Here is a 27,418-nt window from a genome sequence, read left to right as displayed (position 1 = left end):
CAACAAAGATGCCTTGATATTTTCAGAAAACATCAAAACCCTTCCTCTAAGTAGAAGTGTGTGCAGGAAGCAAAGCTTCAATTATGGGTCTTAAGGACGTGAGGCTAAGGGTCCGATACAGGCTGACTGCTCTGTCATTAGGGGCTTATCATACAAGGGAGCTTTTAGTGCAGTGAGATCTTTCCTCCCCTTCCAGTTCGGTGTCCTTATAGCTGCATAGTTTGTCTTCAGAACTACATTTACAAAATTGGCATAACAACATAATCTCCCCCTCCTGAGAGGTTCCAAGGATTAAATGGGAAAGTGAATGCCATGGGGTGATGATGCCCAGCAGGGCTACACTGGTGCCTCTGAAACCCCATGCTCCTGAACTCAGAACACTGAATTGTGAAGTGGTATAAATAGCACACTCTCCAGGCCTCCTTTAATGTCCTTTGTCTTTACAGAAACCTTGGTGGTATGAGCACTCACTATCCAATCTGAAGTAAAGCGCTAACCAACCACAGGAAACAGGCTTCCACTCTGTAAGTGGATTTGTATGTGCCACCACCATCTATCTGCAGGTTCTTTTGTTTGTTTGTTTTTCGAGACAGGGTTTCTCTGTGTAGCCCTGGCTGTCCTAGAACTCTATAGACCAGGCTGGCCTCAAACTCAGAAATCTGCCTGCCTCTGCCTCCCAAGTGCTGGGATTAAAGGCATGTACCACCACTGCCCAGCAAAATAAATTTTTTTAACCTTTGTGTATATATGTATGTGATCTCAAAATGTTAGCTTTTGGTGGCTTCTCCTGTGGAACAGGTTTGTAAGATCATCAGTACTATGGTTAGAGAGTTCTCAATTTTCTAAATCTTAATTTTTACCTTTAACAGAAAATCTGTATTCTGGAATGCATTTAATTTTAGCACTGTTTGCCATTAGGAAAGGAAGTTACTCAGATTTCACTCTGGATTCAGCAGGCCTTCCTTGAATGTATCAGTAACCACACTATCCAGGACAGAAGCAGGAGGTACTGCTCCCCCACTCCCCTACACACACACACACACAGAGCAATACAATTTTCCAACTTTCCTCCAGCTTTTGCTGTTTCAAGTCTTCCTAGCCTCCACATTTAAGGCTCATATAGTCAACTTACCTACACCTCTACTTCAGGACCTTTGTACTTGCTGCCTTTCAAGGCATGACTCATATGTCACCTACCAGGCATCTCTAGACTCTCTACCTCACCCTACTCATATCTCAACCTGATGGTCTCAACGCTACTGTAAGTCTACAGTCACTACTGTGGCTGACACTGAACCTGCAGGTCGACAAGAATACAAAGGCACCTGCTTAGGCACACAGTGGTGAAGCTTTACACCGACATGGATCCAGGTCCCATGTCAGAACATCACAGATCAGATGGATGGGAACTTAACAAGTCAACAGTGTCTGTACTTGGCCACTACTCACTAGATCTGGGCACAGTTTTCTCACCAAAAGGAAATACCATTCCCATATGCCATACAAGTGCTTCAGGTACAAAAGAAAAGCCTGCCCTGACCCTCCACACAGTATAGGGCAATGTTACAAATCAGTTAAAGCATCTTTATTTTGCAATTATCATTCCATACAAAAGCAATAGAAATGCAAATATTGACAAGTTTACAATTGAATACATGAACAGAGTATCTGTACACATTATCATTTACAGCAATATTACATGGTAAATTAACTGATCATTAAAAAAAAAACAAAGTTCTTTCTAAATCCCTCTCTTCTGCCTCAACTTTCAGAGCATGTGCTAAGATACTTACCTCACACTAATGCTATTTCAAGTTCCAAATTAAAACTATATAACTTACATAAAGCCCATTAATATAATAGCTTAACATCTTTGTTCAGAGCTCTGTATGAGGGAAAACTACATTCACATTGATAAAAGACCAGAAAATAAGTTTTTACAAAGTCATTGCAGCTGCCTGACTGAGAATTCTTTATCAGTTACCTGAAAGGCAGCTGATTCTAAATTGGTCCCATAAACACATGGTTAAAATCCACTGCCAACCCATTTGAAAAGTGGCAACTGAAGTCTCAAGTTCTTGTGGAAAGCCACAAGTCTAACTTGGGGGGCAGAAAGATACTAGGGTTAAGTCTTCACTGGATTTAGCCTCATTTGCAATTTAAAACATGCGTAACACACTCACCACACACAAAAATAAGGCAAGAAAAACAATATCATGAGAAAATAAACTTTTAACAGAAAACAAATACAAATGCACAGCAACTCAAGCCTTCCAGGCAGCCAGTCAGAGCCAAGTATTTCTCAGAGTAACCACCAGGTGGCAGCAGTTAACTCATGGCAGAGAAGTCTTTCAAAGGTTCGGTCAAACAAGCTTCCAAATCAAACTCATCCTCCAATTGGCAGTCCACATGCCTGACTTTGGTGGGTGTGCCAGCATACACATCCTAGAAAATAGAGGTAGTTATACCTGCATCAATCTATCACACAGGCTTCCTCTTAGTTACCTTGAGCACAAGTGAACTTGCCCAGAAGCAAGACAAACCCAAGAAGACATTGTCTTGACATTTCTATAGTGTACATTCATGTTACTTCCAGCTTGTCACAACCATTGTATGCTATGAAAAGATCAATAAACCTGAGTACACCTGGAGTGACACAGATGGGAACCAGAATAAGGCAATGCACCTTTGTTCATTGCCATAATCAACTATGGTTTAAGAACAGCTTATATAATTGTTTGTGTTTGAAGTCTTGTGTTTCGCCACTTGAGAACTTAGGTATTATATATATAAATAATGGAAAGTCTTAATCACAAAAATAAAGGTATCTTCTTAGGTAAATTGTATAAATGTGGACAGATCTGAACAAATGTACCAGGTCATTACTTGAAGTAAGAGATGCTGGCTGGGAACTTAAAAGATCAGCATCCTCTGCTTTGAATGCCTTTAATCCCCATGCTGGTATTGAAATACTCCAACGAAGTCAGATCTTGTGTAGTCTATGCTACCCTTGAATCTCTATCTTCCTGCCTCCACATCACTGAGTGCTGAGGTTATAGGCATGCACCACCACACCTAGCTATAACTTAAAAAACAAAAAACTAGTCCCTAAGGCCAGCATGAAGGAGGTAGCAGGAGGACCTCAGTGAACTCAAAGCCAAACTGGTTTATATATCAAGTTCCAGAACAGCCAGGACTATAAAAAAAGAGATTCTACCCCACCCCCCAAATAAAAACAAAACAAACAAAAGAACAATTATTCAAGCTGGGTGGTGGTAGTGCCACACCTTTAATCCCAGCACTTAGGAGGCAGAGGCAGGCAGATTTCTGAGTTCAAGGCCAGCCTGGTCTACAGAGTTGAGTTCCAGGACAGGCCTTGCTGTTAGAGAAACCCTGTCTTGAAAAACAAACAAACAAACAAACTAACCAATTCCCTTAAGAAGCATGCAGGTGATCCCTACACTTAGGAGTTCACCACTGGAGAATGACCCAAAAACCAAAATTGAGTTCCACTGCTCAGAACCCAATTTGTGATCAATTTGGTACTTCCTGATGGAAAAAAGTCCTTTTTTCATACACATTATAATCAAACTCCAGTTCTAACCTCAGTTATATAAAGTGATATGTACTCTCAAATGACCTAAAACACCGAAGCTGACAGACCCAAAGTACTTACAAAGTTATCCTGTGAACTTGTCTGAGACTCAGAGCTGCTTTCTGTGAACTCTGTCTCCATTTCTCCAAGATCTACAGGTTGTCTGAGAAATGAAACATAACAAGCTTGTCAGTCACCTGCTGCCATCAGAAAATATTTGCTAAAACCAAACAACACTCACAACAGTATTGTTTCCTAAGGAATATTTCATGTTTCCCAAATTCCTGATCAATCTACCCAACACAAAAAGCTAATAGTAACTCCAAGTGAAAGGTCACCCAGCTCAGAGGACTAGTCTGAGAACTGCTGTTATACACATATACCCATAAATATCCTATCCTTTTTCATGTTTTTTTTAAAATTTCATGTACAGTGGTGTTTTGCTGCGTGTCTGTGTGAGAGTGACAGACCCTTCAGAGCCAGAGTTAGACAGGTGTGAGCTGCCATGTGAAGAATTGAACCTGGGTTCTCTAGAAGAGCAGCCAGTGCTCTTAACCACTGAGCCATCTCTCCAGGCCCCCTTTTTGTTTATCTATCTATACAGCTCTGGCTGTCCTGGAACTAATTCCTGGCCCTATAAACATTCTTGAAAAGCAAGAAGGGAATTATAAGGCCTCAATACCTTCTAAGTCAGAACTTCAAGGTGAGCCTGTGCTACAGAGTTAAGACCCTGATCAAAACACCAAAAATTTAGCTAGAGATGTGGCTCAGTCCACATTCCTAGTATTTGCCAGCATGAATCAAATGGGGGTCTACAGACCCTGAAGAAACAGCTTAGTGGCTAAGAACACTAACTGCTCTTCCAGAGGTTTTGAATTCAAGCCCCAGAAACTAAATGGTAGCTTATAGCCATCTATAATGGGATCCAATGCCTTCTGTTGTGCAGGCATACATGCTAAGCACTCATATGTAAAAAATGCACATAAACAAGAATAAAACAGAGGACAGGTGATAGTGGTACACACTTTTAATACCAGTACTCACGAGTCCAGAAGGACCTTTGCATTCAAGGTCCACCCAGTCTGCAACTCCAGCTTGAGGGATGCCAGAACTACAGTGAAACCCTATCTCCAAATCTAAACCAAAACCACTCAGACAGAGCTGGGGAGAGTGCTCAGTGGAAAACAGGCATAAGGCCCTCATTTTGGAATCTTAGAATGCATGTCAAAGAAAGCTCACAGGCCACCTGGCCAACACAGTAACAAACACGACAAACCTGAGAACCTGCCTCAAACAAGTATAAAGTAAGGGCTGACACCCAAAGTTATCCTCTGAAGTGCACACATAGCCAATTGTCCTAGACTGAGCTGTTTTCTAACTCTCAGAGACTAAATCCAGAACAGGGGGTAAACTCCTGACATCCACAACTCTGTGCAATAAATAAACTTGAAGGCTAGCGTCTGTTCTCAACAATGTCCAGGATAATCTGTCACTGTGACAAGAGATAAAGAAAGCAACAAAGACATACATTTCTTGCAAATCACATCCTTCTTCAGCAGGAGGATCCCAAAAATGCAAAGCCACCTTCCAGAGTTTAATCTGTTGGTCCCATGACCGCCGGCTATACTTCTTAAATTTGTTGGGGGTCCTGGGATGGATTCCAGGTTGTCGCAGGTGTCTGCAGGACACAAGATTACTTTAGGATACTTTAGGGGTTAACATTTAATAAATAATTCATACTCTTTTCATTATTTTCAATTTTTCATATTGCTATATAGATCAGGCTGCTCTCAAGCTCAGAGATCCTCCATTTCTGCCTCCTGAGTACTAAGATGAAGAGCATGCACCACTGCACCCAGTAATAACTGAGATTCCATACAGTGAACAAAAAAAACCATTAAAAGCAGTATCTTAGGCACAAACCTGTACTCCCAGCACTTGGGAGGCTGGGGCAGGAGAACGGTAAATGAGGGCACCCAGCAAGACCCTTTCTTAAAATCTTACTCTTCCTTTAAAACTCAACATACTAGAAAATGTTTTAATCCCAATTCTGCTTAAAAGACATGCATACACACAACCATATTGTATGTCTGTTCAAGAGAGCAATAAAGCTGGCACATGCCTTTAACCTCAGGCAGAGGAAGGTGGATTTCTTGAGTTTTGAGGCAAGCATGGTCTACAAAGCCTGGTCTAAGACAGCCAAGGCTGCAGAGAAACCCTGTGCTGGAAAAGAGAGAAAGAGGGGAAAGGAGGAAGGTGGGAGGAAAGGGAGGCAGGGGAGAGGGGAGAGGGAAAGAGAGGGATGGTGGGAGGAGGGAGGGATGGAAGGATGGATGGAGGGAGGGAGGGAAGGAGAAAAGCAGAATGTGTTGTCTACAATAAAGGGAATAATGGCAAATTTTTTTCCACTTAAGGACTCTCAGTATCCACAGAGTGGCTCAAAACCATCTGTAACTATAGTTCTAGGAGATCTGACACCCACATCTGGCTTCCAGAAGTACCAGGCAGACACACAGTATACTACTGTACATACATGCAGAGAAGAGAAAAAAATTTATTTATAATATCTCTCTTTAGTTTTTCCACACAGAGTTTGGAAACGGAACTCTGTAAATCAGGCTGGCCTTGAACTCATAGAGATCTGCCTGCCTCTGCCTCCTGAGTGCTAGAATTAGAGGCATGTGCTGCCATGGCCAGGCTTCATACACGTAATCATTAAAATACCACCATGGCCAGCTCTCCAATTAGACACTTAATTCTTTTAAACTTGACTTTTATTTTCCTAGTGTGTATTTTAATAACTACATACTTTATAAAACTACATACTTCTAAGTCCTGAGGATGAAATGCTATCTAACATTCAAAGTTGTAAAAACAATTACTTGCTAATCTTCATGTCTGCAGTCTTTCAGACAGCAACCTACTCTTGGTTTACACATAAATTCTTATGAGTTAGTAATAAATACTTCCTAGTATGTGTGTCCACTATAAGCAGCTCCTTAACAGGTACAATGTTGTGGGACAAGATTTGGACAGGCCTATGTGACACTACCTTGGGACCTCTTTAATGTATCGATCATAGGCAATAGTGTTCTTTCCATAGTTGATCTGCTTCTGCCTTCTCATCAAGACACTTTCATCCGTCTCCACATCAGCAGGCACTGAAGACATAGACTCCTTTGAATCAGAACTGCAAAGAACGAAGATTAAATAAGCTTTGAATTTAAGATCACTAGGTACCAAGAAAAAACTGCAATAATTCCCCCTCTCCATTTTAAATGATAGGAATCCTACCAAAATCCAGAATCTGGGCCAGAAGGTAGTGGCACACACCTTTAATCATAGCACTCAGGAGGCAGAGGCAGGTGGATCTGAGTTCAAGAACAGCCAAGGCTACAGAGAGAAATGCTTTTGTCTTGAAATAAACAAACAACAACAACATCCAGATTCCGTACTGCAGGAATCTCAAGTACACAACAATGAAGAACAAACTACCAATAAATGCTGGAGCAGTCGTCCCCTCAAATTTTTCATTACCAAACCAGAAATGTTTCAGCATGTACCTTCCTGATGATGATTTTCTCTCTCTTCCAAAGTCATTTATGAGTAGTTTTCTTTTGTACCTGAGAACAGAACAAAATACTGCTGTTTTTAAAAGTATACAACACATGAAACAAACAGAATAGTGTTTCAAAAACGAAAACAAAGCCTTTTTTTCTGAACAGCATGACTTGGCAATGGGAGAAAGTTGAGTGTGAAAGAAAGTTGAGTGGGAGAAAGTCTCATTATATTAGACCCTGACTAAAAACTTTAGGGATTTGGTTTAGAACAAGAAATGCACTACTTCTTTCTTTAAAAACATTTTGGGGCTGCAGACAATGTATGGCTCAGCAGTTAAGATCACTTGGTCTCTCTCAGAGGACCCAGGTTCCATTCCCAGCATCCACATGGTGGCTAACTCCAGCAAAATGGAGATCTGATGCTCTCCTCTGGCTTCTATGGACACCAGGCATACATGGGGCACACAAAAACACACAGGCAAAACATTCACATACAAGAGGTCTGAGTTACCAACAGCTGTGAGCCACCATGCGGGTGTTACAGACTGTACATCCATGCCATGCATGTGCAGAGGTCAAAGGACAACTGTGAGAGCCAGCCCTCCCCCTTCATCTGAGTTCTGAGGTGTCAAACTCAGGTCATTGTGCTTAGAAACAAATCTCACCCACTGAACTACCTCACTGGGCCAGTATTATTTCTTTAAGTCCACTTGTTTGCAATTTATGTCCCAGGTAAGTTTTAATCCTGACCTTCAAAAAAAATGCTCCAAATATTTATCTTTCCTTTCTCTAGCTAGAGATAGCTTAGTTGAAAAGTGCTTGCTTGGCATGTATAAAGAAGCCTTGAGCCGGGCGGTGGTGGCGCATGCCTTTAATCCCAACACTTGGGAGGCAGAGGCAGACGGATTTCTGAGTTCGAGGCCAGCCTGGTCTACAGAGTGAGTTCCAGGACAGCCAGGGCTCCACAGAGAAACCCTGTCTCGGAAAAAAACAAAAACAAACAAACAAACAAACAAACAAACAAAAAGAAGCCTTGAATGTGATTCCCTGGCTCCACATATAAATAGGGCATGGTGACATGCCTCTAATCCCATCACTCAGGAAGTGGATGCAGAAAGATCAGGAATTCGAGGTTAAACCTTATCCCTTGTCAGGAGAAAACATAGACCACACAATAAATTAGGATTAAGAATTATGTGCTACAATTTTCAGTAGGTTCTTACTCTTCCAGCTTTTCCTGAGATCTTTTTTTGGGACAGAACTTCCAGGTATAACCCTGTAGCTTACTATGTAGACCAAGCAGGCCTTGAACTCAAGATCCACCTACTTTCCCAATGAAGGGATTAAAGATGTATGCAATTAGCCGGGCAGTGGTAGTGTGTTCCTTTAATCCTAGCACTTGGGAGGCAGAGGCAGACGGCTTTCTGAGTTCGAGGCCAGTCAGGTCTACAGAGTGAGTTCCAGGACACAGCCAGGGCTACGCAGAGAAAGCCTGAATTGAAAAATAAATAAATAAATGAATGAATGAATGAAAGAAAGAAAGAATGAAAGAAGAAAAATTCAAAACAACAAAAAGTACATAACTATACCCAACTACTTTCTGGGGATCTTATAAGCAAGACTTAGCCAGAGAGTCTATCAGCTGTCTTTCAAAGGTACTTTATAGTTTACTGAAACAAGGTCTCTGCATGAACCCAGAGTTTACAGTTCAGCTAGTCTATTTTTTAAGTAGTTTGTGTGGGGGGCCTTGTGTGCTCTCACAAGGACAACTTGTAGGAACTAGTTTCCAAGAATTCAACTCAGGTCATTACCTTTCCCTACAGAGCCATTTGCTGGCTTTGGTTTGGTTAGTCTAGCCAGCTTGCCACTGGGAATTCAATTTCTACTCCCTAAGAGTTCTGGTATTATAGGGAAGCCACCATGTCCCCCCAGCTTTTATGAAGGTGCTAGAGCTCCCAACTCCAGGCGTCATTCTTGTGAAGCAAGCATTCCATCCCGATTTAGTTTTACACTATTAATTGAAATTCTGTCAGGCATCTCAACAACTACCCTATGATCTTTTCAATCCTTTGAAAATCATTCCAGGGCACCAAAATACTATATTTGACTACCACAAAGACAACAAATGACCACTCTAGAAAGCCCATATCCAAATTCTGGAGTTTTTTGTTCTTTCCCAGCATCTCTTTCTAGTAGTCCCTGTGCTTAAGATCTATATTAGGAATCTTTTAATAATCTCCAACTTTGATTCATACTGGCCTGACTTAAAATTGTTTTCTCTGGCAGAGCCAAGGACCTAGCTTTACCTGAGTCATGGTCCCTAAAAGATAAAGCAACACTGCAGGCTGCTGTGGGTGACAATGTGGACTGGTTTCTTTATGCCAACTGAATAAAAAGTACATTTGTTATAGAGCATATCCAAGGATACGGTAGCATAACACTGGATTCAACCTTCAGCACTGCCATAAAAAATAAAAAGCTTTGAGAATTTGGGGAGATAAATTCATGGATAGAGTTTTTTCACAAATTTGAGGACCAAAATTTGAATATGTACAACCTACTTAAAAAGCAAAACAAAAAACCCTGGGTGGGCATAGTAGTCCACTCTTAATTCCAGTGCTTCAGAGGCAGATATATGGGATCCCCAGAAAAAGCTGGCTAGATAGAACATCCAAATTAACAAGGTCTGAGTTCAGTAAGAGTAATTTGAGGGAGACACCTGATGGCAACCTCTGCACTCAATGTACAGCTGCACATGTGCACATGCATACATTAAGATTAAAAAAAAAGTCTTATTCTCTTACTCTTCTGCCTCTCTTCTCTCTGTCTCCTTGGCCTTCCCCCCTTCCCTTCCCTTCACCCTCTCTCCACGTGGTAATGGCCGGCCTCTACTCTACCTCTCTGCTCTCTCCCCTCTTCCCTATCTCCTGAATAAACCCCCTCCCCTTTGGGAAAAAAAAAGATAAAAAAGAAAGCCCTGCCCCCACCACTGCCATCCACAGTCCTATTACCACTAAGACGGGAGTTCTCAAACTAGCACTCACTTAAAGAGGTTATTTTACAAAAATACCCAGCCCTATCCAGCAGCTCAAGGAGCCTGCAAATGTGTATTTCTAACAAGCTTCCAAGAGATGCTGATGCTTGCCTAAGGACTAGAGTTTTCCCTTTTTGTGTTGGGGGGGGAAGGTCAATAAACTCAGGGACTCATCATGCTAGGCAAACTCATTACTAATGAGCAAAAATACCAATCTCTAAGGAACAGATTTTTGAGAACCATTATTTTAAGACATCCTATGAATATATAGTTAGTAATTGGAAAAAAAAAATAAAAACTTTAGTAAGAATTCTGGAACTTTGGTTTCTTTTAAAAACACAGAAATAGCCGGGCTGTGGTGGCGCACGCCTTTAATCCCAGCACTTGGGAGGCAGAGGCAGGCAGATTTCTGAGTTCGAGGCCAGCCTGGTCTACAGAGTGAGTTCCAGGACAGCCAGGGCTACACAGAGAAACCCTGTCTCAAAAAACCAAACCAAACAAACAAAAAAAACCCCAAAAAACAAAAAAAACAAAAACACACAGAAATAAGCCAAAGCCAGGAAGTGGTGGCACACACCCTTAACTCCTACACTTGGGAGGCAGAGGTAGGCAGCTGAGTTGAGGCCAGCCTGGTCTACAGATGAGTTCCAGAACAGTCAGGACTACACAGAAACTGTCTGGAAAAAAAAACAAAAACAAAGCAAAACAAACAAACAAACAAAACCCACAAAAATATTAGAAGACTCTGATTTTTGTCTTACTACTAGGTATGGAGCTAGGGAGCTGTGCTTTGCAGCAGCTGTGGTTTGCCTGATGCTCTAGTAGAAGCATGGTTTTGACAGCTGCAGATAATTTCTGTGATTGTGTGATGTTTGGATCTCTGAGAATTTTTCAGAGGGTATATAAATGCCAGAGCACCAAGAGGCAGGGTGAGTGGTTGTTGGCCTTCAGGACTGTTAACTGAGGTTGTTAGTAGTGTGTGCAAAGAAGAAAGAACCTTAGATTCAAAAAGGACCTTCCCTCTTTGCCCTTTATCTTTCTTTCTCTCCTATCTAGTGAGGGAGTGAAATGGGGGCATGGGGAGGCCCACAAAGTAGCCAAGTCCAGCCACAACAAAGTATATACCTTGCAATCTCTTTGTTAACTCTGGTCCTCATTTCATCTTCTTCAACTGCACTCGCCCAGTCAGAACATCTAGAACGGGGCTTATGGCCTTCAGGAGTTGTAAAGCTACAATAAAATAAAAATGCATTGAAATCGTTAAGTACTTTGTCTATCTGCCTTATATGAATCAGTGCTAGATCTGTCAGCACCATGAAGAGGACCTCCTACGGAACTTGGCTTCATGTTCTTAGACCAGTCTCACCATATAGTCTTGAAAACTCTCATGCCTCAGCTACTTCCTAAGTGCTGGGAATATAGGTGCTAGCCACTATATCTGGCTTCAATGGGCTCATTTAGTTGCAAATCAAATTATAGGATTTTTAATGTAGACTCCAGATAACAAAAACGCATAGTGCATGCTGTGACCAACCCACACTGAGAATCCAACAATACAGAGGAGGCTTGTTTTTTAGATGCGCAAGACTCACTATACAAGAGGCATCTCAATCAGTGTGAAATAGAGGAGAATATGAGTCTTGTGGATCTAAAGTTCTTTTGTTTTTGAGATAAAATCTTACTATGTAAACCAGACTGGCCTTGATCTCAGAGATCCTTTTGCCTCTCCCTCCCAAGTGCTGGAATTAAAGACATTCCCCACCAAACCTGATGTTTGCAACTCTAACTGCACTAAAAAGAATTAGTCTATCTTTAAAATACACCCCCAATACTTTAGTTAAATATAATTAACTTAGGGCTTAGTTTCCTGTTAAAGAAATCTTTGGACAAGAAAATTTGGTGAGTAATGATAACCTACATTCTTGTAATCCTAGCACTTAAAAGCAGGAAGATCTGTGAGTTCAAGGCCAGCCTGGTGAATTACATGAATATATCATGAATTACAGGTCTACCAAGGCTACAAAATGGGACCCAGTCTTAAAAAATAAATAAATAAAAGGCCAGCACACTGAAGCACTCCCATCATTAGCATGATGAAGTGTCTGTGGCAACTTATCAACCAGGGGAAGTCTAGATACCAAGACCTAAGACCTACAGAATTTAACAATCTGAAATTTGGGACTGGAGAGATGGCTCAGCAATTAAGAATGCTTGCTGTTCTTACAGAGGACATGGGTTCAGTCCCTAGCACCTACATGGAAACTCACAATCACTCATAAATCCAGTTTCAGGAGCTCTAATGCTTTCTTCTCATCTCCACAGGCACCAGGCACACATGAGGTACACTTCTATCAGACAAAACACTCATACACACAAAAATACTTTAATCCCAACACTTGGGAGGGAGGTGGACCTCTGAGTTCAAGGCCAGCCTGGTTTACCTAGTGAGTTCCAGGATTGCCAAGGTCACACAGAGAAACCGTCTTAAAACATACCAAAAACCCCCTAACATTTATTTTCAGATAATTAGGACCATGACAGGGTTCAAAGCTTCAGCTCAGTAAGGTTTTTATTTAGTTGGTTTTGTTTTGCTTTCATTGAAACAAGATAGTCTAGTCTCAAACTCTGTATGTAGCAAAGAAAGAACTTGAACTTGTGATTCTCCTGCCTCTAACTCCTGATCACAACTGAAATTATTTATAAACACTATCACCTTCTCTTTTACCTACCTTAAGACTAGCCTACGGCCTTCCCTATACTCCCACAACCAGTCTAATGTCTTCAAATATGTGCTGGTAATTTCATATTTTCACCTGAAAGCTTCCCCAAGGTTAACAAGATTCCCTCCCAAAATAGATCTGCACATCCTCTGCTGCTGCTACCATGAGGAATGACTGTCATCATCAGAAATGGTCAAGGGTTTGAGTCGGGCTGACTTTTCTATCCTCAATCAACACTGCCTGTGTATTCAGAAGTCATGGAGTTAAGTCTCCATGTACCTTCACTGGGCTTAGCAGCCCTGTTCTTACCTTATCCTTCCTTCTAGTCAGCCATCTAGCAAACCACATATCCCCATAAGGAGGAATGGTCAAAATTTCTGAGATGACTTTCCTCTTCATCAATCACTAACTACACAAAGGTCCCCAAAGAGAGCACTTCCCTGAGGGGTCCAAATCACCACCTGACTCTTAAAGACACTCCTGGTCTTTCTGAATTACTATTTCACTTGCTGGTCCACCTCCATCAGGCTAGCAAGAGACCTCACTGACCTCAGCACAATGCCTCAAGAAAAAAAGAAAAAAAAGATCTAAATACCGTGGGAACAGCTTATCAGATGGAAAGGACCCAGGAACCACTAGAAGTATGAATAACCTAGGGATTCAATTTTGGCTTGTATCTCGCTTTCACTCAGGTAATAAAACCTATTTCTTGCCCCAACACACACACACACACACACACACACACACACACACACTCTCACTCTCTCTTTCCCTCCCTCCCTGCCAGGGAGTGTTGGGAAATCGAAACATTTTAACAAGATGTTTAAAGTATAAGTCTTTGACGTTATTAACATTATGTGTGAAAAATATAAAGGCTGACCCACTCCGGATAAAAACCAGTTTTGCTGCCACCTATCAGTCGCTGGTAAGATGCTTCTAACACTGGGCAAAACTGAAGAGAATCTCGAGAGTAACCTAATCTATTCCAGCAGCTTTGAAAAAACAAGTGCCATGGGATGAGGGTCCCCTTGGCCCGCCTCCAGACCCCACCGAGTAACCAACACGTTTCCAATGAGTCGGGGCCCACCTTTCAGGTCGCTGGTCCGCAGTCTGGAGCTCGCCTTCCTCGGAGTCCTCGGGCTTCCGGTCCCTTCCGTCCGCTCGGCGCTTCCGTCCGAGACTCCATCTCGCAGGGGACCGCCGGCTGAGGACACAGACTGCGGTCAGTGGGCGGGGCCCCCAAAGCACCGATGGTTCAAAGAACCCTTACCTCACAGACGGCTAGAAACCGAAGACTTGTAGACCGCATGACCCGCTTACCTCGCACCGCTGTCGCGGAGACTCCCATAATGGGGTGGGCTTCTAGGTCTGCAGGCCATGGCGGCAGAGGTCTGAAGGGCAGCTCAGTGGCGAGAACCTCACTCGGCGACTGCACTGACGAGGTCTGAGCTTGCCTAGCCCAACCGCCCTAAGTGCGCAGCGGCCCCGCCCCTCAACAACTCCCGCGCGCGCGCGGGGTCGGACGAAACCACCGGACTTGCACCTGTAGGGGAGCCCTTCTCAGCTCTGCGCGCCCGCCTGGTGGACCCGGCTCAGACCTAAGCCTCGGAACTGCGGATAGTCGCTAAACTCCAACGGCTAATGCAGCCGTCCAGAAGCGCGGGAAAATGGGATAGCCTGACTAAGGAGAAAAGGAACTGGCGACCTACCCCCTACCCCCACAGCCTTCCAGGAGGCTGGCGCTGTAGCTGCTGGGCCTGTGATTGGTTGCCCCTTCGCGGGCCCGAGGGGTATTGGCGGGAGATTGGGCAGTGCGCGCCACTGCCACTCAAAGTAAGGAGGCGTGGCCACGGTGAGGGCCGGAACACGGAGACACAGACCAACATCTGGACTGGCCTCTCCTACCCGCCGCCACAATATTCCGGGAGCGCCCGCCTCTAGCTTAAACCCATAGTTTTAAAACAGTACTAGCCATCCATTAGTAGCCAATGACTTAGTGGCCTCTTTTTCCCTGAAAGGCCGTCTGCCCTGTCTCTGGTGCTTGAGTCACCAGCATGAAGGCCGGGCCCCTGCAGATCCCTTCTGTCCTAGTAGTAAATGAGGTATTTCTTAGGAGTGGATCTGATCCAGAGCTGCGCAAAAGGGTGGGATGGTGGTGATAACCTTCTGAATGCACTAACCACTAACACTGGTTTCTAATACTGGTTTCTAATCTGACTATACTCATCTGACTTTCCCAGCATCCTGCAGTCACTATCTAAAATATTGCAAAAGTTTGCTTTTACTACCAGGTTAAACAAAATAAAGTACATCACTTGAAAAGAACACTTTATTAAATATTGTATCATTTAGCTACATTTACATTTATCAGTATAAAATTAACTCTTCTGTGGTTAAAAAATAAATCTCAAAAACCACTTGGCCTCTGCTAGGCAGACAGCCCTCGAAACCAGCTGACTCCTTGTCATACTTTAGGGACAGGCAGAACTGAGTTTGCTGTGGTAGCAAATCCCTGGGGTTAGGTGCAGTGTTGGCTGGATAACAGGCTAGGTTGGTCTGTCACTACTGCTTTCAACAACTAAATGTAGGTGCTTCAAGACCACAAGTTGAAGGAGAGGTCCTCCCTCTAGCAGCTACACTTGTGTCAGAGATGGAGGGTAAAGGGCAGCCTCTTCCCCACCATTCTGTACCATACATAAGTGAGTAGTACGTCCATCAGAACCTTAACCACTGAGTTATCTTCTCCTGATCCAAGCACCCGACAAGGGCCTTGGCTAACCCTGTGCTGCATTCCTGGGGAGTTTCTTTCTGGTTAGTGCTGTGGCTTTCTGGTCCTTGGCTCCCTAAAACCCTTCCTTAGGGTTAGGAGTGTGAGATCTTGGCCTCCCCTGGACTAGAGAAGCAAGACAAGACACCAAAAGCATTGTGGACCCTCTAAAGCATATGCAACCCTCATGAGTAACTTGGGAGAGTACTCGGTCCTGGCCCTAGGCTGCTGCCCTTGCCTTCCTACCAAGAAGTGGTCCTTGGCTGGCTACAGCCACCAGGATACCCTAGAAGAGGACCTCACACTAGAGTGGTATCCTAGTGATCCTCTCAACTGTCAGTGTCCACCCAACACTACAGGGCCTGGGACAGATGTAGGTCTGATTTTTAATTGAGGTACAGGTAAGCTCTGTAATAGAATTAAGGCAAACAGGCCAAATAAAGCCTCTTGGGCCAAACTCCAATGTCTTGGGGCTTTGGAGCATTCTATGTGGCATATCAGCCCCACCTGGAAGTAAACAGGAAGAGAAGATGCTGAAGGTCCAGGGATAGGACATTTCCATGATAATTTCTTCTAAAACTTCAACTGACCATAGACTCAAGGTAGAGAGTGGCTGTAGATTAAGTGTGTGCTTTAACTAGTAGAACCCCTTGCTGAAGTCAAGGAGCTTGAGCCACTCCCCATAAGTGGCTAGTGGAGACATAGAATATACTGTGATGCTCAGCGTACACAACACACATCCAGGATACAGAAGCGGGCACGGCAAGTGGGGCAAGGCACACGGCTAGCTAGCCAGGTGTCAGGGCGCTGGGGATCCTGGCGGCTGGCAAACCACTTGCCCATGCAAGTGAGACACCACATGGGTCGGCAGTAACACTGCTGGCAATCGCCCACCGCTGGCTCCTGGCAGGTCTTCACCAGCTTCACACTGGCCCGTGTTTGCATGCAGCCTATACAGGCCTCAAGCTCCTACAGAGAGGTAGTTGAAACAAAAGGGGTTACAGAAAGGCCTACAAGATGGTCCTGGGAGAAGTCCCACCCACTCTCCCACTTGGGCCAGCCCCCACCTGGTTGCTGGGTACTGAATAGGCTGGGTTGACCTCCACAAGGGAAGCAAATGTTTCTAGGAAGAGGTCACCCAGGCTCTGGCGGATGACCACGTTGGCTGCACTTCGGATTGGGGCATGGAGCTTCTCACATAGTTCGCCATATTCTGATGAGTTCAGTCTGCAAGAGACATGGCTTGATGAGCTGAGACAATCTGCTCTTAGGTCCACAACCTAAAGCCATTCAGAACCAAAAGCAGGCAGGGCCAGGAAAAACAAGCCACCTCAGTGAAGTATCCACTAAAGATGGCCATGAAGGCAAAGTCCACAGACTCACTGGTCACTCATCCCCAGCAGAGAGGATGGGAGAGTCTAGAGCTAAAGTGCCACCAAACTACATTCCTAGGCCATCCCAAGAAAGTATAGGAACAGCATAATGATAGAGCACAAGGAGTAACAAAAAGAAAGCAGAAGGCAAGAGGAATCTTGAAGGAAGATGACACTAATGGGATCAATTGACCAATGTCACATAGGTGCCTCAGTCCTCCTCTACCCTTAACACCTCTTAAGAGGTGCATGATTCACAACTACCATGTACTTACCGGATATCAAAGGGCTGCGTACCACGGCTGGTACTTGCCACACGTATGGTAAGAAGCTGCACGGGTAGGTTTGAGTCTGGTGAGAGGTCATGCTGCCGAGACTCTGTCACAGTCAAGTGAACATCCTGCTGCTGAGCTACATGCACACGGTATGTGGTCACCTTCATCACCCATGTGTCTGTCACAATCACTCTGGCACCAGGTGCCCCGGTAGCAAACTTGTCAATCCGTCGGAACTCTGTGTTGATAGAAGAGGCAACCGCCTGCCAACCAGACTGTGGAAGGGCATAGAGGGCCAGGGTTTGGGCCAATGGGTGTCGGGTCCACCTATCCCAGGACCAATAGTAAATCAGAGTACAGGAGACAAGGGGAAGGATCACAGCCAGGAGAAGGAAGAGCTGCCAGGCTTCTGGGGCCTGACCAGGGGAGTAGAGCTGCTTTTCTGAAGCTGCAAAGCACATGCCCATGTAGTAGCCTGCAGAAGAAAAGACATCTCAGGGGAAGACCTGGCTGCTGGGGCTAGCTTCCTCCCATGGTGACCCGTCTGAAGACCACACAATGTTATTTGGGGGAAGGGAAGAGCTATTGCCTTTTTATTGCCAGCCCTAGGCCTTGTCTTGGTCACCTAGAGCATGATTAGCTGCCAGGACATGTTCTTTTACTCCTGAACCTCCACAGCAGTCCTGCCTCAGGCCTTATCCAGAGCAATGGTACCACATATTAGAGGAAAAATGTTTTCAATTTACTACTATAACTTCACAGACATAGCCAAGTAGAAAAAAATAAAATCAAAGTTGCCAGTTGGTGATGACTCATGATTTTAATCTCAGCACTCAGGAGGCAGAGGCAGAGGCAGGTGGATCTGAGGCCAGCCTCATCTACTGAGCTAGTTCTGGGACAGCCATGGCTACACCAAGAAAAACAAACAAAAAAATCCTAGAAAAACAAAAGGAAACAATGACTTTGCATAAACTGACCACTGGCCTACTTGAGACAGTTCTTTGTGCTGTGGCTTGGTATCTCAATTTTGCCTCCTCTGAGGAGGTAGATCCAACATAGCCCATCTCAGAGCTGGGACACTGTACAAGAAAGTAAACAAGTACCCAATGATAGGGCATGTTGCAAGAACAAAGAAACCCATTTTAGGGCACTGTTGACCCAACAGGGAACAACTTGAGCATCAAAATGATCTGTAGACGGTAAGGTACTGTTTGAGCAGGCTCCAATCTGCAAAAAACAATAGTAAGTGTTTACTTTTAGCCAATTCACTACATGCTAAAATAACTTGTTGTGGTTATGTAGCAACAGAAGACAGTTGGACCATCTGTCTGCTCTCAATATGACCTCCCTGAGAGACTTGTGCTTATTAACTTTGGGTTCCTTGTTCAGGCATGGGAGTGCCCACTGGACAGCCCTTGGTCAGGAGTCCTGCCTCAGAGCCCCACTTTCTTTATCTGCCTTGCAGGGTACTAGGTTCCCAAACCAAACTACATGGCCATGCCAGCTCCATCTCCAGTTCTCCAACAGAGTCTCCTCCACCCTCCTTCTCAAAACAGATCTGAGTGTTTCTATTGCCACACCTGCCTCCGTTTGCCTGGAGCCTAGGCTGCTGCATCCTCACACCAGTCATTCCTGTGCCCAGAGCTGCAAGTATGACAGGCCACTATCTTTCCCTGTCCCTGTATCCTCCAAAGGTCTCTTTTTGTTGTTGTTGTTTTGTTGTTGTTGTTGTTGTTTTTCGAGACAGGGTTTCTCTGTGTATCCCTGGTTGTCCTGGAACTCACTCTGTAGACCAGGCTGGCCTCCAACTCAGAAATCTGCCTGCCTCTGTCTCCCAAGTGCTGGGATTAAAGGTGTGCGCCACCACTGCCCGGCCAAAGGTCTCTTTCATCTGGATCCCAGACTTCAATCACTGCTATACCCTAGCAGTTCCCCCAACTGTTCCTCCAAACAGCCGACTGATGGGCCTCTCAGAGGTCCCACTAGCACTTGAGGCACCACATACAATCATTGCCTTGGACAGAGCCATAGACCTAGCCCGGCAAAGAAGATTCTGCATTAACATACCCAACGTTGAACGTTTTCACCTCTGCCTGCTCTCCTTACACCCACCTTTCCCTGGGAGCCCTCCAACCCCTGTTGTAATGAATCAACAGGAGCCCTTTCCTAGAAATCACCCAACACGGCTAACAGGCCGAACGATTCTGCACTCCAGCCGCAGTGATGTCAAAGACTAGAGCTTAGCCCCACCCGAGTACCACTTGCAGGACAGCGCCTGGGCCGCCGCCTGGGAAGAACATATGGTGCCCTAGAGCGCTCAGCTCACAGTCAGGGCTGCAGAGATCCCACTTGCTTGCACCTGCTCTTGACCGGCTTCTGCTCCCGTTCTGGCTGGGAGCCTCCTCACCCTTGGACTCTCCAAGCGCCTAGTTAAGCGCCAACCACCAGCCCGCACACAGGAGGCTCACCCAACGGCAGCAGTGAGTGACACAGTAGTGTGGCGGAAGTGCGACGAAGGTGGTAAGGCACGAAGGCGGCGTCCTCGCTGCCCAGCCAGCCCGACAACAGATTCTGCACTGTGAGCCCGGCCGAGTAGAACTCGTTGGGCGTGAACACGAAGCACACTGCGAAGACCAGGTAGGCCAACGTGAAGGTCACCTCAGGGCTATCCATCCCGCTGCCGCTCACCGGGTCCGGCAGAGGCAGGAGCGTCCACTTCTGGACAGTTGGTAGGTTGCTGCAGCCACCGCCAGACCGCCCGCGAGGCACTCTGGGAAACAGAGTCCTAGTCAGGCTACCCGTGGGGCATTCTGGGAGTCTGAAAGACTCCTGTCAAGGCACCCGCAAAGCATTCTAGGAAATGGAGTTCCTCCTCAGGATGCCCGCGGGGCACTGTGGGACACAATTTTAGTATCAGGTGACCCGAAGGGCACCCTGGGAGACAGAGTCTCGTGAGGCCGCCCCTGGCACGGAGTGGGCAACTCTCAGGATCTTGGGCTGACCCACAAGTTGTGAGCCGCCCAGACGCCCCCGTACGGGTTCAGCTTCTCTCACAAACAGTTCGGAGAAGACACTGTAGCTGGTTCCATTTAACAGCGGAGAAAAGGCAAGCCAGGGCGAACCGCTCTCTAACCGCATTCGCGGCCGACCCTGAGATTGTCTGGGCCATGGTGGATCTCACAGTTACTGGCTACCAACAAGCCCACTAGGCCTGCGATGGTAGATGACAGTTCCCATACGCCCCCACGTTCCCACTGTGCCCTCAGTCCCGGAAGCGGAACTGCTGCGCAAGAAGGGCGGGACCAGTATGGCCTGCTATTGGCCGCAGGCGCTATACAGAACTCTCTCCTGCAGCGCGCTGATTGGCTACGGAACGTCAACTCCCGGTATTTGAATCTGGGGCGGGCGTAGCGGACGACGTTCACGGACTGCGAGAGCAGGGCTTGTTGGGATTCCTTTGGTTTGTTTTCTCAGCTCTTTTTTTCTAGCGCGGAGCAGGTACGGCTTTCCTCCCTTGCAGTGGGCGTCCGCGCAGGCCCAGGGCTCGACAGCTGTAGGCAGGTAAGGTAAACGGCTATTTCTTCTTTCCCTTGGGCGCGGGGTGGGGATAGGCCCCACGGAACTGGATTCCTACAAGCTGAGTTGCTGTTCTTTTCTTCCGCAGCTTCGCTCTCTCCCTTTGTTGAAGACCCACCCCTCTCTCCAGCCTCTTTTCTGACCTAAGGGATGCACCTAGCCTCCTCCTAGGCGGGACTGGGACCCATGGGTTGGGCTTTGCAGGCTGGCCTGCCAGTGGTCTCGGTCTGACCCAGTTGATGTCCTCCAAAGAGGCCGCTCCAGGTTCCTGTTCTGGTCGAGTGTGTCGCAGAGCCAGAACATCCTTTACCCCAAGTCTTTTTCTCCACCTTTTTTGCGAAACTGTTCTGCCTGTCGTCTCTCCTCCTGAACCCACTGTCCCAGGGGATATTTCTTGTTCCTGGATCTGTGCCTCTAAGTCCTCTTTCTGTACAGCCTGGCCACAACCTCAGAATAAATGGCTTCTCTTGGAAATGCTTTCTTCCCGTCTCCAGATGATCCTGATAAGTTTCCCTTCTCTATAGCATCCTTCTCTGAACAGAGTCCTTTAAAGCTAAAGCCTTTTTCCCCAACTCTAGCTACCAGGATGACCTCATGCTTATACCTATACAATTTGACTCAGAAATGTGTATTTCCTGTCATGATCGCTTGATTGTACACACCTGCCAACTCACTGTTCCAGGTGGGAGATGTTTCATCCTTCTTTCTCCTTCAACCCCCGAACTCCACTTGGGAAACCATTAGTCAACTTCAGCTTTATCATATCCCATAGGTGCCTTCACCCCATAATTGATCTTAGAAGGACAAGTTCAGTAACAACAAGAAAACTTCCATATCCTCCTGTCCCACCCTATACTCACTCCTGCACCAAGAAGACTTCAGAACCCAAACCTGGCTTGTCAAGCTTTGTCCCCAGGGACTCCCTTCAGGAGCTGGGGACATGGCTCAGACAGTAGCATGCTTCTTGCCAAACAAGCATGAGCACTTGATTTCAGATCCTCAGCACCCACCTAAAAATTGTGTGGTGTGGCTGCACTTGTCTGTAATCGTAGCACTGGGCAGGCAGACTGGAGGAGCCCTGGAGCTTACTGGCCAGATAGTCTTGCTGAATTAGTGAGCTCCAGGATCTGTTGGCCTAATAAGGTGGAGAACAATTAAAGAAAACACCTCATGTCAATCTTTGACCTCCCCTTCATGGGTGTCAACATACCACTCCCCCGACTCCACCCCACAAAACCCCATCCTAAATAGCCGTTTACCTATCAGCAAAAGCTGAACCAACTGTTCTTCTGCCTTCTTGCCTAAAAGACTTCATCTAAGGCTGTACAGCCAGAGGGCTATGCTTGTAAATTCCACATCCATCCCAGTACCCTTTCCCCATGCTTTCTGGCCAAAAATCCTAAACATTGCTCTTGATTTGTTTTTTCTTTACCATATGACCTGTGTACCTTGCTGAGCAACCTAGTCTACCTCTCTTTACTAAGGGAACCTCTGGTTCTGCCCCTCTCCCATCTTTCCTCAAAAGCTCCTAAGGCAGGGTCAGCAGTAGCTTCTCATTTGATGACCTTCCTCCCCAGTACCTCTCCTCCCACAGAGAATCCATGGTCCCCTGCCTCTGCCTCCCAAGTGTTGGGATTAAAGTATACTCCATTACCACTCTGCTTCTTTGGTTCTCTTCAAACCAAAATCATATCCCCTGCCTCTTGCCTTACAGTGCAATGCATTAATGGGAGTTATTCTAAACACCTGATTCTCTTTTCTTGTCTACCTAAGCCCTTTTAGTGATTGGCTTAGGGAGGTAGCAGCATCCCTGATGCAACACAAGGGACTCTGAGACTTTCTCTGGAAGATGACACCTATTTGAAGTATTGACTATACCTGTAAAGGGTACTAGCTCTACCTGTCCGGAAGTAGACTATCTCCCTGTCATACTTGTGTGTCATTTCTGTACATGCTCTGCAGCGTCATTGACCTCCTAGTGACTGAAACATACTCTGTTTTCCCAGAATGAGTCTGCGTATCTTAAATGACGAAAATGTGCCCAATGAGAAGAGTTCAGAAAGCTGTGACTTCCTGTTTTCGACACCAGAACTTACCGGAAGATCCTCTGTTCTTCGTCTGTCACAGAAAGAAAATGTACCACCCAAGAACCAGGCTAAAGCCACAAAGGTAAGAATGTGTGCACTCATCAGGTGCTCTGGGATTGGCCTTCTGACAACCTTGCACTGTGGCACTCTGGCTTGCTTGTGAGGGCTTGTATCATGGAGCATGTGCACTCTCCTCACCTTTCACTAGGTGACTTTTCAGACACCTCTTCGGGATCCACAGACACACAAGATCTTAAGCCCTAATATGACCAGCAAGCTTGAGGCTCCTTTTGCTCTGGATGACAATATTGGATTACAAAATGACCACTGTGTCTTCTTACAGAAAGAGAAGTAAGTGTTGACGCTTTTCACTGTTCTGCAATTGTGTCCTCTCTGAGGGTTGTTGTCCTATCATATCTAGACTTTTCCTTTTCTTGATGACTGCCTTTAAGTACAGTGTCGGGCACAGTTGTTAGTTGAGAGTTAATCATCAGATAGTTGGATGGTTTTAATTCCATCCTTCACTCTTGGCGTGTTCCTACCTAAACCCAGTAAGCCCATATAAAAAACATATAATTCAGTTATTATAATTATAAGCTATCAGCCTAGATTGTACAGATCTAACACTATACTAACTTATTTCCCAGTTATAAGACCCTTTCTTACTTTTGGTTCCTCCTAGTCCATCATGGCTTTTTCCTCCTCCTCTTCTGTCCTCTCTCCTTCCCCTTTCATCCTCTTCTCCTCTCTCTACCTGTCCCCACTCTGAAACCTCCAGTCCCATCTTTCCCCTCCATTTCCAGTCATAGGCTTTAGCCTTTACTGACCAGTTAAAATGGGGAGAAGGTTCACATGAGATCCCCTTAGTACATGATGGGCTGCTTGTCTCGGGCAACCCCTCTTGAGGAAGCAGAATTAACATCAGAATATAAACAGCATCAGGACAACCCACAACACCTATCACTTACTCTTTATTTTTATAACTTGATGGAATAATTAGATCTTATTTCCAGAAAAAATTACCTGTAGTTTCCTTCCTATTGAGTTCTGCTCATCTTTCCCTTTTTCTTAAAATTAGCGTTTGACTTCCTGTGCTCAAAACTTGGAGAGAGCAGATAGACTGACTCATAGAGAGAGAAATTGTCATACGATTGAGTAATTGGGGCTTGGGAGCTGCCTCCCTTGGTACTGTTGGCTATACAAATGTGAGGACTTGAGTTCAGTCCTCAGTGTCTAGATCAAAAAAACCAGCACTGCACACAGCTAATTCCAGCCCTAGTTAGGTGGAGATAGGAGAATCTTCCCAGCTTTCTAACCAACTCTGTGAGCTCCAAGATAAAAAGTAAAGAATGGGTGAGCAAGATATGGTAAGTGTTGACTTCTGGCTTCTTACGTATTTACACACACACATACACAATGGTCATACACAATGCATGTACTGTGCATATCTGCATGCAAACATACACAAAAGAGGAACTATTAAGAATAGGTGTAGGGGGCTGGAGAGATGACTCAGTGGTTAAGAGCACTGACTGCACTTCCAGAGGTCCTGAGTTCAAATCCCAGCAACCACATGGTGGCTCACAACCATCTGTAATGAGATCTGATGCCCTCTTCTGGTGTGTCTGAAAACAGCTACAGTGTATTCATATATAATAAATAAATAAATCTTTAAAAAAAAAAAAAAAGAATAGGTGTAGCTAAAAGGATGGGAGAAGTGTCATTCATAGGTACATTAGGCATTTGCTTGGTAGAAGTCCTATTGAAATGACAAACAGATCCTAACCTTTGCCTAGAGAGGAGGGCCTTGAAATTAACACTTCACCAATCTGTCACCAAGAACATATCTTTAGGGCTGGAAACTCTTTCCAGAGGACTTGGGTTCAATTCCCAGCTCCCACATGGCAGCTCACAACTAATCTCCAATTCCAGTTCCAGGGGATCTAATACCCTCACACAGATATGAATGCAGGGAGAACACCAATGCATGTTAAATAATAAATTATTAAAGACACATCCAGAGCAGGAAGGGACTTTGGCATGGTTTTGTTCCAGTTTTACTGATTCAGCTATTGAAGCTTTTTTGTTTTTGTTTTTTTCTCAACTCTCTGAGCTGTGTGCTAGCTCTGTCCTATCAAAGCACCCCAAATCTGTTGCTTTTTTGAGGTGTCCTTGTTACTTTACAACTTGATTTTGTTTTTTTCTGAACTTCAGTCCAGTGAGATTGGTGTCAAGCACTGTTGGTCTATAACCATCTTAGAAACACAGAGCCAGGTTGGCACTTGGCTGTTGTGAATCTAGCCTACTTTGGAGCCAAGAAGTTGACTCTACCTGTACTGCTGGGAGGGCAGCTCGGAGTGGTACCAGTTACGTCACTTGTGAGCTTACCCGCAGGGGCCTGGGCATGCGTGTACCATGTTGCCATTCACTAAAGCACTCTGCTGATCCTGTATGTAAGGACAGCAGGCTGCCCAGACGGTAGCTCATGGAGTGAGTTTGGTAGAGGGTAGGCGGATGACTAGAGTGACTGGCTAGTTATTTGATTTTTCAGGGATTATTTTCTAGTATAGCCAAGCTCTCAACCTAGGAGATGGTATGACAGTCTTGCAGTTCTTATCTTATGAAAGAATGGATTGTCAAGAGAGACATGGGCAGTTTAAATAGTTCATTTAGCAGAAAGCTATTTTAGTTAGTAATGCTAAACAGAACACTCCAGACCTGATTGATAAGGCCTCAGCCTGTCCCAAGATTGTAGGCACCCTTGAGCCAGCAGCAGGCACCCAGACCTCTTTCAGTTTGTGTTCATCTACTTCTAAGAATTCAATCCCAACTGGCCCTCTTTAGGCAGGTGGGGCCACAGACCCAAGTCCTCAAGAAGACAACGCTGGCCAGACGGTCATCCACTCAAGTCATGACTCCGTAAGTCTAGGGTTTGACTTCTCTGATGATACAGCCAACACAAAGGTGTCTTCTCCAAGACCTGGCCTCCAGCCTCTCCTGAAGAAATCAGAGGCCAGCCAGGAGCAGTCCCCCAAAGAAACAGAAGAAAGAGATGGGACCAGAGAGAGAAATGAATGTCCCCAGCGTACTTCCTGGGGCTCTTATCACCTTAACTGGGAGAAGTTGGATGACCCAAACTTCAACCCATTTGGAGGTGACTCCAAATATAATGACAAAAAGGCTAAGCTCCCAGAAAGTCCCAAGAACAGGTTGGCCTTGCCTGTGGCTGAGCAGCAGAGTGCTGGGCCTACAGAAGTGGAGAACTCTCCAAGCCAGTAAGTAGGAAAGGGGAACATTGTCATCTCAGGAGCAGCTTCTTAATGTGTGTGTGATCTGGGGCTTAAATGCCACTTTTTTATGTAGTAGTTCATAGTTCAAGACAAACAGGTCTCAGGTTAGTCCAAAAGAGGCACAGCTTCAGAGTCCGCATCCAAGACCACGGGATAGATGCTCCAGAGCGTGTTTGCATCTTAACTAACAATAAAATCAGTGCAGTAGTCCCCAGTAATCCTAGCACTGTGACTGACGAAGTCAGATCAAGCGTTCGAAGCCAGATTCCTCTTATGTAGTAAGAGCATCCCATTTTTTTGTTGTTTTGTTTTGTTTTCTTAAAAAGCATAGGCTACTTCAGGTGAAAACTGGTTGGTACCACAGCAAGCCACTGTCCTTAGGTACTCCAAGAGGCAGCAGTGACCTGAAACTAGATGCTAGCATTCCAGCAGCCAGATAGTCTGTTACCTCCAGAGAAACAGCCTTGTAATTTTCATGTACCTTTTCAACGTGAGCAGTTTTTCAAGTGACTCGGCATGAGAGGGAGGTAAATAATAATTCAGTGCCAGAGCAGGAGGCATGGGGAGGCCAGCTCTGACGACTCTGTCTCTCCAGCCAGCTGCCTTTAGCCCCAGTGGATGATGCGCCTGTGGTTCAGATGGCAGCCGAGGCCCTAAGAGCAGAAGGCGAGCTACAGGTATGTGTGTGTGCATGGATAGGTGCTGTCAACATTATTATATACTATATAGAAAAATAACAGGGCATTGAGGCGTAGTGGTACATACTTTTACTCCCAGCACTTGGAGCACAGAGACATGCAGATTCTGAGTTCTAGGCTAGCCCAGTCTACATAGCGAGTTCTAGGGCTTCAGAGTAAGACCTTGTCTCAGAAAAATAACATGGTAGAAGAGACCACCAGCTGTCTTCTAGTAACAGGGTGGGATACAACACTACCTCTCATCCCCTAGAGCTACCTCCCAATCTGGGTTTATTTTAAGGAGAGGCTTAGGTGGGCTCTCCCTCACCCAGAAACCTCACTATACAAGATGATGCTGACTTTTCCTCTAGGAGGGAATCTTGAATTCCTCAAGCCTTTCAGCTTTCACAAGTTTTCTGGACAGTGAGCTGGTGACCCCTCCTATTGAGCCAGTGCTGGAGCCT

At 45.4% G+C, this 27,418-nt stretch overlaps 3 protein-coding genes across 7 annotated transcripts in view; 1 reads left to right on the top strand and 2 right to left on the bottom strand.

Annotated features, from left to right (window-relative positions):
- Positions 1-1,570: 1,570 nt before the first annotated feature.
- Positions 1,571-14,608, bottom strand: Slbp (stem-loop binding protein). The gene is made up of 8 exons (XM_028758172.1): positions 14,230-14,608; positions 13,997-14,113; positions 11,315-11,419; positions 7,159-7,218; positions 6,648-6,785; positions 5,124-5,273; positions 3,677-3,758; positions 1,571-2,445 (listed from the first exon to the last, which is right to left on the bottom strand). Exons 1-8 carry the CDS (start codon positions 14,286-14,288, stop codon positions 2,329-2,331), a joined length of 828 nt encoding a protein of 275 aa, XP_028614005.1. The 5' UTR covers positions 14,289-14,608; the 3' UTR covers positions 1,571-2,328.
- A 612-nt stretch (positions 14,609-15,220) lies between these two features.
- Tmem129 (transmembrane protein 129) lies at positions 15,221-20,144 on the bottom strand. 5 transcript variants are annotated; one of them, XM_028758096.1, is made up of 4 exons: positions 19,437-20,144; positions 17,325-17,799; positions 16,744-16,903; positions 15,221-16,645 (listed from the first exon to the last, which is right to left on the bottom strand). In XM_028758096.1, the coding sequence occupies exons 2-4, from the start codon at positions 17,789-17,791 to the stop codon at positions 16,397-16,399; spliced, it is 876 nt and encodes a 291-aa protein (XP_028613929.1). In that variant the 5' UTR covers positions 17,792-17,799; positions 19,437-20,144; the 3' UTR covers positions 15,221-16,396. The 5 variants fall into 5 exon arrangements, with proteins under 5 accessions (XP_028613929.1, XP_028613928.1, XP_028613932.1 ...); XM_028758095.1 differs by having other exon boundaries at positions 19,793-20,138; XM_028758099.1 differs by having other exon boundaries at positions 20,013-20,054.
- Positions 19,843-27,418, top strand: part of Tacc3 (transforming acidic coiled-coil containing protein 3) — a 14,170-nt gene continuing 6,594 nt past the window's right edge. The window contains 6 exon segments of the mRNA XM_028758094.1: positions 19,843-19,961; positions 20,813-20,885; positions 22,907-23,069; positions 23,196-23,338; positions 26,873-26,954; positions 27,326-27,417. Coding sequence (XP_028613927.1) covers positions 22,908-23,069; positions 23,196-23,338; positions 26,873-26,954; positions 27,326-27,417 — 479 coding nt within the window. The 5' untranslated portion in view covers positions 19,843-19,961; positions 20,813-20,885; position 22,907.

Source organism: Grammomys surdaster, unplaced genomic scaffold, assembly GCF_004785775.1.
Source record: "Grammomys surdaster isolate TR1022 unplaced genomic scaffold, NIH_TR_1.0 126187, whole genome shotgun sequence".
NCBI lineage: Eukaryota > Metazoa > Chordata > Mammalia > Rodentia > Muridae > Grammomys > Grammomys surdaster.
The sequence above is the reverse complement of the archived record's forward strand: the minus strand, read 5'-3'. Positions and strand labels throughout refer to the sequence as shown.